Genomic DNA, 15,548 nt, shown 5'->3' on the forward strand with positions numbered 1-15,548 from the left:
TAATCATCCATTAGCCTTCTAACACAGTCAGCAAGCACAATGTACCATTAGAACACTGGAGTGATGGTTGCTGGAAATGGGCCTCTATACACCTATGTAGATATTGCATTAAAAACCAGACGTTTGCAGCTAGCCATTTACCACATTAACAATGTATAGAGAGTATTTCTGATTAATTTAATGTTATCTTCATTGAAAAAAAACTGTGCTTTTCTTTCAAAAATAACGAAATTTCTAAGTGACCCTAAACTTTTGAACGGTAGTGTATACATGTGGTTTGTGTGCATAATTATGAGAAGAATAGACTATACAAATTATAGCTGGATGTATCAAAAGGACATTTGTTTCAATTTGTTTTTTGTTTCCTTTGCAGATACTACCACCTACTTCACAGAGCGGTCTGAGCACTTTAAACCCTGCAAAGACAAGGATCTTGCATACTGCTTAAATGAAGGGGAATGCTTTGTTATAGAAACGTTGACAGCATCTCATAAACATTGTCGGTAAGTCAATACTTGAAAATATTAAAGATAAAGTTAGTTGGCTAAAATAATGCCCATCAAAATGATTTTTCCCCATTTTAAATACTGGAAATGTTTTTGTTGTTACCCTGTATTCTGAGTTTAAGATATATTGCCTTTTGTTCTTTAAAATTACATCTCATGTATTTAATTTAAGCCTGATTAATGAAATTTAGGTCTGTAGAAGATAAATAATGTATAAATTGTTTTTAAAATACAGTAGCTATTTTTTTTTTTTTTTTAAACTTCAATGGGGTAGGCCGTATTGGAAGCACACACTTTCTTTCAGTATATATAAAATATTCCTGTAGCAGTGGGTCTATGATTTATCACTGCTCAAATGAATAGGAGTTTATTGACAGAGAAATATTATAGATTAAAGTCTCCAGAGTATAGCCACTGACCTAGTGACCTGGGAGTGACTGCAAAGAGGCATACACCTGTTTAATAGTGTTACTATCCTGCCTTATCTAGGCCTCCAGCAAAACAATAGAGCCCTCATTAACTCACCCATGCGCTAATGATATTGAGATAACTTTGCTCATTCTGTCCCACTCTGTACACCAAAGCTGATAAGTGCGCTACAGAAAACAGGAATTAGCCTGTACCGTCTGCTCTAGTGATCAGTGTTAAAACTGGAAAGTGTCAAAAGATTTTTATGTAGATAGTAACAAAAAATAAATCAAAATAAATACCAAAATTGAGTAAAAAGACGTTTATAATAAAAACATGATTAAAATAATATGTAATTTTTCTAATAATGCATTCCCTTTAAAACCCGTTTCCGACATATGACAAACAGTTACGTCATAGCCGCGAATGGGAAGTATGGAGCGAGCTCACGGGCTGAGCCTGCTTCATACAAGGTGGGTGTCTGCTGTATGTTACAGCCGACACTTTGCTGTAACAAGCGGTATCGCCCTTAAGCATTTAAACCATTAATGCCGCTGTCAATAGCTAGCCGTGGCATTTAAATCTTTAGAAAGAGGGGGCGACCCCCACTAACATCCCATCATCCCCGTGACGTGACATGAAAGTGATTAAAATATCAAATGTACTAAAAATGGTACCAATAAAAATTACAGTTCTCCCCACAAAAAATGTCCCCACATCGACAGAAAAATAAAAAAGTTATAGATCTCAGAATATGGCGACACAAACCAATTATTTTGAACAAATAATTTTTTCTTTGCAAAAGTAGTACATTATAAAAAAAATATAAATACATTTCGTATCATTGTAATTGTCTTGACTTGCATAACAAAGTTAACATGCCATGTTTACCACACGGTGAACGACATAAAAATGAAACTTAAAAAATAATGGAGGAATTACAGTTTTTTTCCAATTACACCCCACAAAGATTTGTTTTGCAGTTTTCCAGTACAGTATACGGCAGATTAAATTATGCCATTAAAAACAAGCCCTCATAAGGCTATGTCGATGGAAAAATAAAAAAGGTTATGGCTTTTGGAAAGCAGGAATGAAAAATCAAAAATTAAACAATGAAAAATGGCTGTAGAGCCAAGGGGTTAAATTATCCTTTTCACTGTTTACAGTAAAGAAAACTATGAAATATTTCAGTTTTCTCGCTGGCCACTGAGAACTCAGAACAGGCTTACTTATCAGATTTCAGCTTGTGTTGTGTACCATGGTGGGCAGAGTCAGAGGGCAGATTGGCATTGAAGGTTAAGGCCCCATGCACATGACTGTAGCCATGTGCACGGCCGTGATTTTCAGGTCGACCGGTCACGGAGTGTCAGCCGCGAGCCGCCCGCAAATAGTGGGCTGTGCACATGGACGCGGCCATTATTTTCAATGAGCCCGGACCGCAGAACATGGCCGTAATAAGACATGCCCGTTCTTTCTGCGATCCGGGCTCCGGGGCCATGCACGGACCGTGGAAACCACGGTCGTGTGCATGGCCCCATAGGAATGAATGGGGCCGCAATTCTCTCGTGGATTTTCGGGGGAATTGCGGCCGCAAAAGCACGTTCGTGTGCATGGGACCTAACTCTTTTATCAGACGCCATCCATATCATGTTTTTGGCCTATGTTTAATGTATACCCAAGAAAAGCTCCCGACGTATACATTAAATATTAGCTGTGGGACGAAACGCAGACTATTTTGGAATACACTTAACGAATATGTCATGAAGTTTCATGACCTTTTCATAACGTATCCGTTAAATGGATCAGAAGATACTCTATAATAATCTGGAAAGAGACATCTGCCACACATAGTCTATTATGGAAACCATTAAATGCATATGTCATGAAAACCTGTTAAAAAGTTAATGACCAATAGGTTTAACGGATGCCATACAGTGGCATAAGTTACCCATAGGCTCCCGTGCATATAAAAAAAAAAAAAAGAAAAATGTCTACTATGATATTACATACCTTTAAAAAAAAAGGATACTTTTGTGCCCTCTGTCGGGCCAATGGACCATTCTGGGCATGTCTGGAGCCTTCCAGTCGTACACGTTAAATGTATATCACAAACATGATGGGAACAATAAAACTGAAGGCATATAACACTAGTGACAATAGATGACGGACACTGCTCACCTCTTATTCCCTCCATCCCCTGCCTGCACAGTGACCTACATAGAGCATGCCCACAACACTATCCCATAGAAATCATTTTATTTTAAAACAACATGATAATACACATAATGTGGGCTGAGACACAAGAAATTGAAAGCTGTGTGTTGCTTTTGTGATCTATTAGCTATGGTATTAATCAATATGCAGTATACATTGTCTTCCTCTTCTTCATGCTTTTCACTGTTGGCTTCATTGCCAGGGGTTTAAATTGTCCTCCAGGCTACAGATAAAGCTGCTTTTGGCTATACATATTCTGCTGTAAAAAGCAATCTTGCATTAGATAGAGAACTAGCTTTGACTGATAGTAAAAAGGTAACTAGTAAAAAATATATATTGTTTCCTCGCACTCACTCCTTCCCTGGTGGAGACTTTCTCATCATCTCCTTGCAGTCCTGAAACTTTAAAAGCTCATCATAATTCCAAGCCCCAGGCGCACAAGTTTTCTTTTCCAGTCCCTGTGTATTTGTCTATGTTTGAAGGTATGGCCCTTTGTGATATATGCTTAGTAGTTTCTAATGTGTTTAACAACATGAAACCTTCCACAAAATATGATCTTAATTTAAATAAAGGAATTAAAATTTTGATTCAGAAATATTTATGTTAATGAATACCTAAAATAAAATCTAGCTGCCAGCAATTCTAGAATATGTGAAATCCATATCATGAAAATCGTGAATTATTGGCCAAGTGATTTTGGCAGTAAATAGTCAAAGACAGAATAATTATTTAATCAATAAAACAATTGTGAACAATAAAACAGAGAACAAATTGGTTTTGCTTAAAGGGATTGTCTTATAAGACAAAACCTTCTCTAGATAGAGCTACCTTAGCGATCATCTTAGTGGATCCAACTTTTGGCGATAGCTCTGGTTGTCCATATATTTGTTCATATCAAAATTAATGTAACACATGGACTGGTCGTGTCTGCCAGAGCAGGAGATCTTACTTAGTGACTCCCCTTTATGACTAGAGGGGGGAACCTCAATCTATGATATCTTTATGCTCAAATAGGGAACATGAATAAGTTTTTTTTTTTAGACAATTTAATTATACTTGTTACTATTATTCGGTAAAAGAAAAAATCTTTTTTTTTTGCTGATGTCCTCATTTTATAAATCCTTACCCTTTTTGTTCCAAATATTTTCCATATCACTCACTATATATATTTTATTATAGTCCTGAAATGTAAGCTGACATGGGTAATGTATTTCATTCAAAAATATATTTCATCATATAAAACAAGTTCTAATTGCAATCAATAACATACAAGAGTAGCAGACATGAGCTTGTCATTTACCAGAACTCATCAGGATATTATATGTTGTTTCCTTAGTGCTGAGGAAAAATCTACAGAATTATCTGGTGAGTTTTCAAAGTGCACAAATAAAACAGTTTAATGACAAATTCAGTTGTTCTACGACTGTATCCGCAATACCAGGTGATTCTCTTCATTCTGGGTACATACCAACATCTTGCTAATGGTAATGAGAGATGATTGGCCGTTGAAAATTACCCAGCACACTGATTTTGATTTAAAAAAACAAAAAACATGCAAAGTTTGAGCATGAGTGGTGGTATTTCTGGAAAATAATACAGACATTTTATTTAATCTCTTACATTGCCTTTCAGTAATTCATTTTATTGTTAGTATATTTTGCAAAGATTGCATACATTTGTTACAACACAGTATGATTATTCCCTGTAGTAACAGAAATCTGCTCTTATGCACCTGACTACCCGGTGAGCTTGGGGTTGAATAGTGTTTATACACAGAAGCCAATCTGAAGAGACAGAGCTGCAGTGAGGAGGGAGAGCAGAGCAGCCAGAACCAATGGTGAGATAGGAGGTCAATTTCAGACCACCCCAGATTCCTTGTATAAACGGTAGCGAAGGTGTAGTCACAAATCACAGCTCTGTCCCAATAGAGCGGAGCTAAAAAAGCAGCCAATCAGTATGCTATAAAAAAAATAACCCCAATAAAACAAATAGCAGGTAAGCATCACCTATAGGTAACGGTTTATTATATGTAACCCGATTTATTATATGTAACTTTAACCCGTTAATGACCAGGCCTGTTTGGTCTTAATGGCCAAACAATTTTAAAGGCCATGCACACCTTTGAAATGGTAATTTTTGTTTTGTTTTGTTTTTTATAAAAATTTAAAATGTTAATGGAAGAAAAGGTTGCAATACCTGTGAATCACCCCTAAATGTGTGTCGAAGATTCACAGTGAGCAAGTAGAAATGAATGGGAAGCAGCGCTCGTAAGAGCGCTGCAGTCCCTTCAAAACACCTGATCGACAGGGGTCCCGAGACTCGGAACCCATTCCATCAGCTGTTGATGGCCTATCCTGAGGATAGGCCATCAATTTTTATTTGCTGGGAAACCCCTTTAAACTCTATTTTTATGTTTTTCTCTGCCTAGGCCTAATAGACAGTTACTGACGGAAGATCTGGGGGCTCTTGATAGGCCCCTGGCTGCCATGGTAACCTGCGACGCAATCACAATTTGCCAAATATCTTAGATGCCGCGGTCACTGTTGACTGTGTCATCTAAGGGGTTAAACTGCATGGTTATGCCTGATCCCGGCAGTTGGATATGTTTGTGAATATGCGGGAATTAGCACCCGCCTGTGACGAATATATCTGTCACTCGTTGTTAAGGGCTTAAAAGGAATAGGAGAACAAACTAGTTTTTCTGTCAATTTTTTTATTCATCAATTTGCTTTGGATCTTATACAAGGGATAGTGTTAAAATTAATTACAGAAAAATTAGACCACAGGTAAAGTCTTTAGTTTATTTTTTAAAACCTGTTTCACCTAGTTTGCACCATTTCAGCCCTTTATTCATTTTTAAATGGATAGACTGTATGCCTATTTCTCAGCCGGTGTATTTTCATGGTATTAGTATTCAGAGTGCATTTGGGCATCTGGAGGCCATTCTATTTATGTTCTATTCTTTTGTTGTACAGTGTATTTATAAAAGGCACAGCATGATACCAACAAAAAGAACAGTAAGTTGATATCTTGGGCCTTCTCAAAAGAGCTTGTGATAAAAACTTGTATTGAAATGGACTAAAATAGATATAAATTCTCATTATGATACTTTTGGTAACAAAAAACATATACAATAGTGCCAGACTAGTGTAGTAAGGACAGGGATTGTGTGTAACTTTCCAATTTTATTATTTAGAGCTTTCCTATAGTCCGTTGACAGGTCAAGGTATTTTTAGGACAAACAGTATACCCTCCATCCATAGATCAATGAAAGACTGCCATAATGAACGAGGGTCGTATGTAGGGAAATAGTTTGCCCAAGGTTTTTTCAGCTTCAGATTACACATGGTGAAACAGAATATTACGGACAACTTCAGCATTTCATTTATAACAGATCTGGGAAAGGTTCAACTTGATGGACATGTGTCTTTTTTTTAACCTAACTATGTAACTGTAATTTAGTTCTTCTTAATAGTATAATACAACTAGGAGCATTTTTTTGTGGATCCAGAAACAAGTTTTTGAAATCTTTCAATATTCTCTAAACTGTACATCCTCCTAAGAACATTCTTATGAATCAGACTTATCAGAATAATGCATATCCTTGTGCTTTACTAGGACATAAAAACATCATAGAGGGGGGCTCAGGTTCCCTTTTATGAACCAGAATAGAGAGTCCCAGAATAGGGAGTCTCACCCATCCCATCCATGCGTTAAATGGTCGGCCAGTCACTTGAATTGGTGGCATGTAAATCTACATTTCCCCATGCAATAAATAAGCCAGACCCGGGGTGATCCGTTAGTCATAGGGTATACTTTTATTTTAAAAAAAGGTGTGTGTTCCCTAAACAACCCCTTTTAAACGAATTCACACATTGCATTCTGAGTAACGTTTACATTTGCTCTGGAGGACCCTACATCTGTATATTACACAAACAACCCATTGGTTTAAATGAGAGCTGTGTAATGTTCCATTTCTCCTGTGGCGCTGTACACTTGCTGCCATGTTGCCCCACAAATTACAGCTAATCGCTGAGGATCCGATAGTGAGAAATCCTATGATCAAGAAACCCTTTTAACCAAAAGAGATTGTCTGAAGCGGACGACCCCTTTAAGATTGACATTAGGCATTGTAGTCTTTAACATCTTTTTGGAAGTAAGTAAGGTTACAATTTGTAAAAAAAAAAAATGTTTTTATTGTGTCTGCATTTTATTGTCCGCATAAAGGTAACCTGGAAACGTTAGCTGCGGCTCTGGGAATCTCTTTCTATTTAACTTCAGCACAGCTTATTATGGCTGCTCTGCTACTGTCTTTACTCTTTTCTGTCTGCATTGAGGACCTTCCCCTTAGCAATGTCTATGATCAAACAGTAATCGCAGGAACACAGGGCACCTCATTTTGTATTCTGTGAAGCATCTCCTGACTGAGAACTTTAAAGTTGCAGTGATGAGTAATATAAAACCATCAATGGTAAGTTAAGTTGTGCCCTTTCGGCTAGCTGTGCAAGTTTATCAGAGGCAATGGTTCATTGCATCCAGTCTCACGTTTCTATCAGCACACGCGTTTTACAGTATTGTCTAAATTACTGTGCAATAGACTGATACAATGCCATTAAGCAGCGGATTCAACAGCAAAACTGAATTGCATTTTATTTGGCTTTATGAAAAACTGGTTTACAATATGTCCCTCTTGGCAGACCCCTAATGCTATTTAGTTTGTTTATTTAGTCTTACATAGACAGCTGGTGACTAAAGCTCCATGTTAATGCATTAACCCCTCCAGCCACTAGGGGAGGACACAGCATGAAAAACACATGTTCGGCAATGGGTATCAAAGACTAGATGAGCCTTTATATAATTTAATTTTATTTTCTAACAAATTCCCTGGTGACGGCAACAGGTGTCCATTGTTCATTCAATTTGTAAATGAGAAATGCTCTGTTACACCGGGATTCCAAATTAAAAAACATTCAATCTAAGTAAGAATGGTACAAAACTCTGCCTCACAATTCACACAATTCTGTGACACACTTTTGTTCTTTTTATAATTGCATCACTGGTAAACACTTCATCAATATTTAGGATGATAGTCACAATTAGAGATGAGCGAACCGGGACAACCGAACCCGGTTTCGGTCCGAACTTCCGGAAAAGTTCGGTTCGCAGCGAATCCGAACTTCACCGGGTTCGGCCGAACCCGTTTTGACCGAACCCGGTCAAAAATATTATACAAATCGGCAGCCACTTGTCTCTATCAATCACTGATAGAGAAAAGAGGCTGCTGATTAAAAATAAAATAAAAAGCATTTCATACGTACCTGGTCGTTGTCTTGCGGACGAGTCTCTCTTCTTCCTCCAGTCCGACCTTCTTTTCTGACGCGGCAGCCTGTGATTGGCTGCAGAGGCCTCTGCAGCCTGTGATTGGCTGCAGAGGTCTCTGCAGCCCGTGATTGGCTGCAGAGGCCTCTGCAGCCCGTGATTGGCTGCAGCGCTCACATGGGCTGCATCGTCATCAAGGAATGTCGGGCCGGATGTCGCGAGGGACGCGTCACCAAGGCAACGGCCAGGAGACCGGACTGGAGGAAGCAGGGAGTTCCCGGTAAGTGTGAACGTCTTTTTTTTTTTACAGGTACTCTATATTGTGATCGGTAGTCACTGTCCAGGGTGCTGAAACAGTTACTGCCGATCAGTTAACTCTTTCAGCACCCTGAAGAGTGACTATTTACTGACGTCGCCTAGCAACGCTGCCGTAATGACGGGTGCACACATGTAGCCACCCGTCATTACGGGGCCTCATGCACACGACCGTAAAAACACCCGTTATTAAGGGTCGTAATTACGACCCGAAATAGCGGGCCCATAGACTTCTGTTAGCCACGGGTACCTTCCCGTTTTCTCACGGGAAGGTGCCCGTGCCGTTAAAAAGATAGAACATGTTCTATTTTTTTATTTTACGGGTCGTGCTCGTAATTACGACTCGTAATTACGAGCACGGCCGGCCGCTTTTACGAGCCGTGCTGTCATTATAAGGGTATGTTCACACGACAGCGTCCGTTACGGCTGAAATTACGGGGATGTTTCCGCCTGAAAACATCCCCGTAATTTCAGCCGTTATGGCATATGCAGGCGCTTGAACGCCGCGTCCATTACGGACGTAATTGGCGCTGCTATTCATTGGAGTCAATGAATAACGGCTCCAATTACGGCCAAAGAAGTGACAGGTCACTTCTTTGACGCGGGCGTCTATTTACGCGCCGTCATTTGACAGCGGCGCGTAAATTACGCCTCGTGTGAACAGACAAACGTCTGCCCATTGCTTTCAATGGGCAGATGTTTGTCAGCGCTATCGAGGCGCTATTTTTGGACGTAATTCGGGGCAAAAACGCCCGAATTACGTCCGTAATTAGTGAGTGTGAACATACCCTGTGTTCACACGCACTAATTACGGATGTAATTCGTGATTTTTTGCCCCGAATTATGCCCGAAAATAGCGCCTCGATAGCGCTGACAAACATCTGCCCATTGCTTTCAATCTGTTCACACGAGGCGTATATTTACGCGCCGCTGTCAAATGACGGCGCGTCAAAGAAGTGACCTGTCACTTCTTTGGCCATAATTGGAGCCGTTATTCATTGACTCCAATGAATAGCAGCGCCAATTACGTCCGTAATGGACGCCGCGTTCAAGCGCCTGCACTTGCCGTTTCGGCTGAAATTACAGGGATGTTTTCAGACGGAAACATCCCCGTAATTTCAGCCGTTACGGACGCTGTCGTGTGAACATACCCTAAATTTTATAGCAGCACGGCCCGTAAAATAGAAAAATAGAACATGTTCTATTTTTTTAACGGCACGGGCACCTTCCCGTGAGAAAACGGGAAGGTACCCATGGGTAACAGAAGTCTATGAGCCCGTTATTGCGGGTCGTAATTACGACCCACAATAACAGGTGTTTTTACGGTCGTGTGCATAATGGGAGCACGGCTTGGAAAAACGACCGGCTGCCTGTGGCCGGCCGTGCTCCTCTCCTGAAATACTCTGTGCTGCCTTAAACTCTGTGGACAGGTCAGGATCCTGTTTCTTTTAAATGCTGCTAGGGAACCCGCTCGATCCACTATATAAGGCTGCGCTACAGTGCAGCATTTAAAAGAAACAGGATCCTGACCTGTCCACAGAGTTTAAGGCAGCACAGAGTATTTCAGGAGATGAGCGTGCAGATTCAGTGCTGCTGTGACCTCTGCTCTCAGTCTGTTACCTCTCCTCCACTCCTGTCCTCAATAACACCTTCACATGATTGGCAAGTCACCACCCCGCACAAGATCCGCACGCTCATCTCCTGAAATACTCTGTGCAGCTGTGAACTCTACTCTTACCATTACGTGGTGACTTGCCAATCATGTGAAGGTGTTCTTGAGGACAGGAGTGGAGGAGAGGTAACAGACTGAGAGCTACGTAATGGTAAGAGCAGAGTTCACAGCAGCACTGAATCTGCACGCTCATCTCCTGAAATACTCTGTGCTGCCTTAAACTCTATGGACAGGTCAGGATCCTGTTTCTTTTAAATGCTGCACTATAGCGCAGCCTTATATAGTGGATCGAGCGGGTTCCCAAGCAGCATTTAAAAGAAACAGTGTGTGTGTTTGGGTATGTGTCTTTGTCTGTTTTTGTTTTTATATGTGTGTTTGTGTTTATGTGTGTTTGTGTATATATGGGTGTGTTTGTGTATATATATGGGTGTATGTGTATATGTTTGTGTGTAGATGTTTGTGTGTGTGTGTTTTTGTATATGTGTGTGTTTGTGTATATGTGTGTATATGGGTGTGTTTATGTGTGTGTTTGTGTATATATGGGTGTGTTTGTGTATATATATGGGTGTATTTGTATATATGTTTGTGTGTAGATGTTTGTGTGTGTGTGTGTGTTTATATATGTGTGTGTTTGTGTATATGGGTGTGTGTATATGTGTGTGTTTGTGTATGGTTGTTTGTGTGTGCGTGCGTGTATATATGTGTGTAGGTGAGTAGAAGTATTGTTATTGTTCACATTGATAACTGTTTTTTTATGTTGTTGCAGATTTTGATGTACCGATTGGACTACATCTTCGATTCGTTGGACTACTGCGTAGATCTACGTTTTTTTAAAATTTTAATAAAATGGTTAACGAGGGTTTTGTTGGGGATTTCTTATTTCAATAAAAAAGAATTGTCTTTGTGTTTTTTTTTAAACTTTATTAGTGCCTAGATAATGGCAGTTGGCTGATTGACAGCGTCCATTATTAAGGCGGTACTTAGTGTTAGCCGGTGCAGAGGCTAGCACTAACCACCCATTATTACCCCGGTACCCACCACCACCAGGGGTGCCGGGAAGAGCTTGGTACGATCCAGTACCCGACCATCTGTTGTGATGGTCGGGTACTGGGGCGGCCGTAGGCTGGTATTATGAGGCTGGGAAGGGCCAAAAACAGTGGACCTTCCCACCCTTGTAATGCTAGGCTGCTGCTGCTGTGTTGTATCGGGCTGGTTATAAAAATGGGGGGGACCCCACGTCGTTTTTTTGGGGGAATTTAACAAATTTAACAATAGACGTTGGGTCCCCCACATTTTTAATAACCAGCCATATACAAGGCCGCAGCAGTCTGGCATTACATGGGTGGGAAGGGCCACTGGTTTTGTCCATTCCCAGGCTAATAACACTGTGTTGTATGTGGCTGGTTATGATAAATTGGGTGGAACCCCATGTCTTTTTAAAAAAAATAAATAAATAAATAAATAATAAAAAAAAAATGACGTGGGGTCCCCCCCACTTTTATAACCAGCCAGATACAACACAGCAGCAGCAGCCTAGCATTACAAGGGTGGGAAGGTCCACTGTTTTTGGCCCTTCCCAGCCTCATAATACCAGCCTGCGGCCGCCCCAGAACCCGACCATCACAACAGATGGTCGGGTACTGGATCATACCTGGCTCTTCCCGGCACCCCTGGTGGTGGTGGGTACCGGGGTAATAATGGTGGTTAGTGTTAGCCTCTGCACCGGCTAACACTAAGCCTCGCCTTAGTAATGGATGTTGTCACTCAGACAGCGGCCATTACTAAAGTGGTAGTAATAAAATTTGAAAAGAAAAAGACAAAGATATAGATAAAATATTTTATTGAAATAAAGCACCCCCAACACAACCCTCATTAACCATTTTATTGTAGAAAAAAAAAAACCGTCATCGAAGTAGTCCTCGAAACCGACGTAGTCCAAACACCAAACCTGTAAAAAAAAGAAAAAATGAAATAAAACATGTTGAAAGCTTAGATTCAGTTTAATGTGTGATACTGACTGTTATACCATGTATAGAAGCCTGCCGTGAAGTTGACTTAGATACAGGGCGCCAGCAGACAGTATCATACATGGCCATACAGACATGTATACAAACAAACATACATACATGCAAACTATCATTCATACATACATGCATACACACACACATGAAACCATACATACAAACATGCAAAGATACATACATATATACAAGCATGCACAAATATACATGCAAACATAAATACATGCAAACATAATTACATACATGCACATATATATAAACATACATGCAAAAATAAAAACATGCAAACATACATGACAACATACATACATGCAAACATGCATACATACAAACATGTATACATACATGACAACATACATACATGACAACATACATACATGCAAATATACATTCATGCAAACATACATAAATGCAAACATACATACATGCAAATATATACATGCAAATATACATACAAACATGAACATATATACATACATGACAACATACATACATGACGACATACATACATACATACATACATAAAATGCAAACATACATACATACATTCATGCAAACATACATGCAAATATATACATACATGCCAACATACATACATACATACATGCAAACATACACACATGCAAACATACATACATGCAAATACACATACAAACATACATGCACATATATACATACATACATGACAACATACATGCATACATACATACATGACAACATACATACATGCAAACATACATTCATGCAAACATACATTCATGCAAACATACATACATACATACATACATGCAAACATACATTCATGCAAACATACATACATGCAAACATACATGCAAATATATACATGCAAATATACATACACATATATACATACATGCCAACATACATGCACATATATACATACATACATGACTACATACATACATACATACATACATACATACATACATGCCAACATACATACATGCCAAAAAAAATAATAATACGTTCATACTTACTTTCCTCCTGTCCGGGCTCCAGCGATGACGTTTCATCCATGTCGCCGCTGCAGCCTGTGATTGGCTGCAGAGGCGGTCACGTGGGATGAAGCGTCATCCTGACGTGCGTGACCGCCACTACAGCCTGTGATTGGCTGCAGCGGCGAAAGGGATGAAACGTCATCGCTGGAGGCCGGACAGGAGGAAAGTAAGTACGAACGTATAATTTTTATTTTTTTATTACATTTAAATTGTATTTTCCGCGCGCCGAGCATGTACTGTCAAGGTTGCTGAAAGAGTTAGTGCAGCCCATTAACTCTATCAGCACCCGAGACAGTAGCATGCTCGGCGCACGTAAGTGACAGGTTCGGTCCGAACTAGTTCGGTCCGAATCGAACTTTTTGGTGAAATTCGGCGAACTAGCCGAACCGAACTTTTGAAAAGTTCGCTCATCTCTAGTCACAATGACAAAAGACAAGTTGAGGTGTAATATTAATTTTAAATGCTTGTAATTGTGTGATCCAATCTGAGAGTCTAATTGGTGTTGGGATCCAAACATTCTGAAACTAATGAATGTCTACTTTTTATTGTTATTTTAAGGGGATGTCCAGGATTAGAATAAAGGATCTGAGCTAAAGTGCCAGACCTGTCCATGGACTGTGTCTGGTATTACAATTCAGCTCCATTGCAATACAAGACACAGCATACGGACAGACAAGGCACTATCTTTTTTTCTATTTCTTGACAACTCCTTTAAACTTTTTAATCATATATTTTTTATCAGAATAACAAAGCTTTTCAGTGACTGGACTGACTTAATCATCTAGAACTGTATAAAATGACGTTTTGCTGCACATGTAAAGGCTTGTTTCAACTGGACAACCTCTACTCTCAAATAAAGGGGTTGTTCAGGACTATAAAAGTATGGATGCTTTCTTCATAGAACAGTGCCACACCTGTCTGCAGGCTGTGTGTGGTATTGAAGCTCAGCCCCATTCACTTCAATGGAGCTTAGCTGCAACACCAAACTCATGGGCAGGTGTGGGACTGTTTTAGGAAGAAAGCAGCCATATATAATCCTGAAAACCCCCTAAATTGACACTACCTTTTCAAACAACTTATGCTGATCTAATAGTACATAATATATATATATATATATATATATATATATATATATATATATATATGAAAGGGGGATAAGGGAAATACTGGTAAAATATAGGCACTCGGCTCAGTGGTTCTAAGAATATATCAAAATTGTACTAGCAATAAATATAAGATATATGCAAAACAAAAATCAGCATCCTGCATCCCAGAGAGGACGCTATAAACCCGGCCGGGTGAAAATATGACCACCAAGGTAAGGGATTAGCGTACATAAATCCTATTATAAGAGTACATGTAATGGTCACAGCAGGGACAGTAAATGGAATTAAAAAATGCTTGGATAATTTCCTAGAATGAAAAAGCATCAGCTCCTATGTCAATGTGTAGAAATGTTTCCCTTCCCTTTTCCCATCCCTTGGTTGAACTTGCTGGTCACGTGTCTTTTTTCAACCGTACTAACTATGTGACCTAATGCCCAAAGAAATTTTCCTAATATGTAGCAATCCAATCCAATGCAGACCATATATGTACCATGGAAATATTACAGACATATAACACATAAGGCATGGAAATGCATAAATCTCAAGCAGTAAATCGAGAATAAGGTAATCAACCTCAAAATGGTGAGTCACCTCGTAAGCAAAATAACAAGATGTAAGGATAGCGTCAGCCCAAAATATATAAAAATGGTAACGGATACCAGTGGCCATAAAGACCTGGCTACTGATGGACAGTGGGTAGAAAAATATGGCAATCATGGTATACCTGATATAAAATACATCTTTTTTAATTTAGTTGTTTTATCCATGCAAATTCTGAGTGAAGTTACTTCCATTAGGTGTCTCCCTTCCTGTAATCTGCTGTCCACTCCCTGTTGTAAAGCATTGGCTGTCCCTGGTTACAGAGCAGAGGAAACAGACTGCAGAAGGTGGGGGTGTCACTTCACTGCCTGGCTATAACTTTCTATGGAGAGGGGAAAGGGGAGGAGGAGGTAGGTGCAGAGAGAGAG

At 39.6% G+C, this 15,548-nt stretch overlaps 1 protein-coding gene across 1 annotated transcript in view; it reads left to right on the forward strand.

Moving 5' to 3' along the window:
- Window positions 1–15,548, forward strand: part of NRG3 (neuregulin 3) — a 722,376-nt gene that overhangs the window by 271,092 nt on the left and 435,736 nt on the right. The window contains exon 2 of the mRNA XM_075841743.1: window positions 374–503. Coding sequence (XP_075697858.1) covers window positions 374–503 — 130 coding nt within the window. The remainder of the gene's footprint in view (window positions 1–373; window positions 504–15,548) is intronic.

The sequence above is a fragment of the Rhinoderma darwinii genome, chromosome 11 (genome assembly GCF_050947455.1).
Source record: "Rhinoderma darwinii isolate aRhiDar2 chromosome 11, aRhiDar2.hap1, whole genome shotgun sequence".
Lineage (NCBI taxonomy): Eukaryota > Metazoa > Chordata > Amphibia > Anura > Rhinodermatidae > Rhinoderma > Rhinoderma darwinii.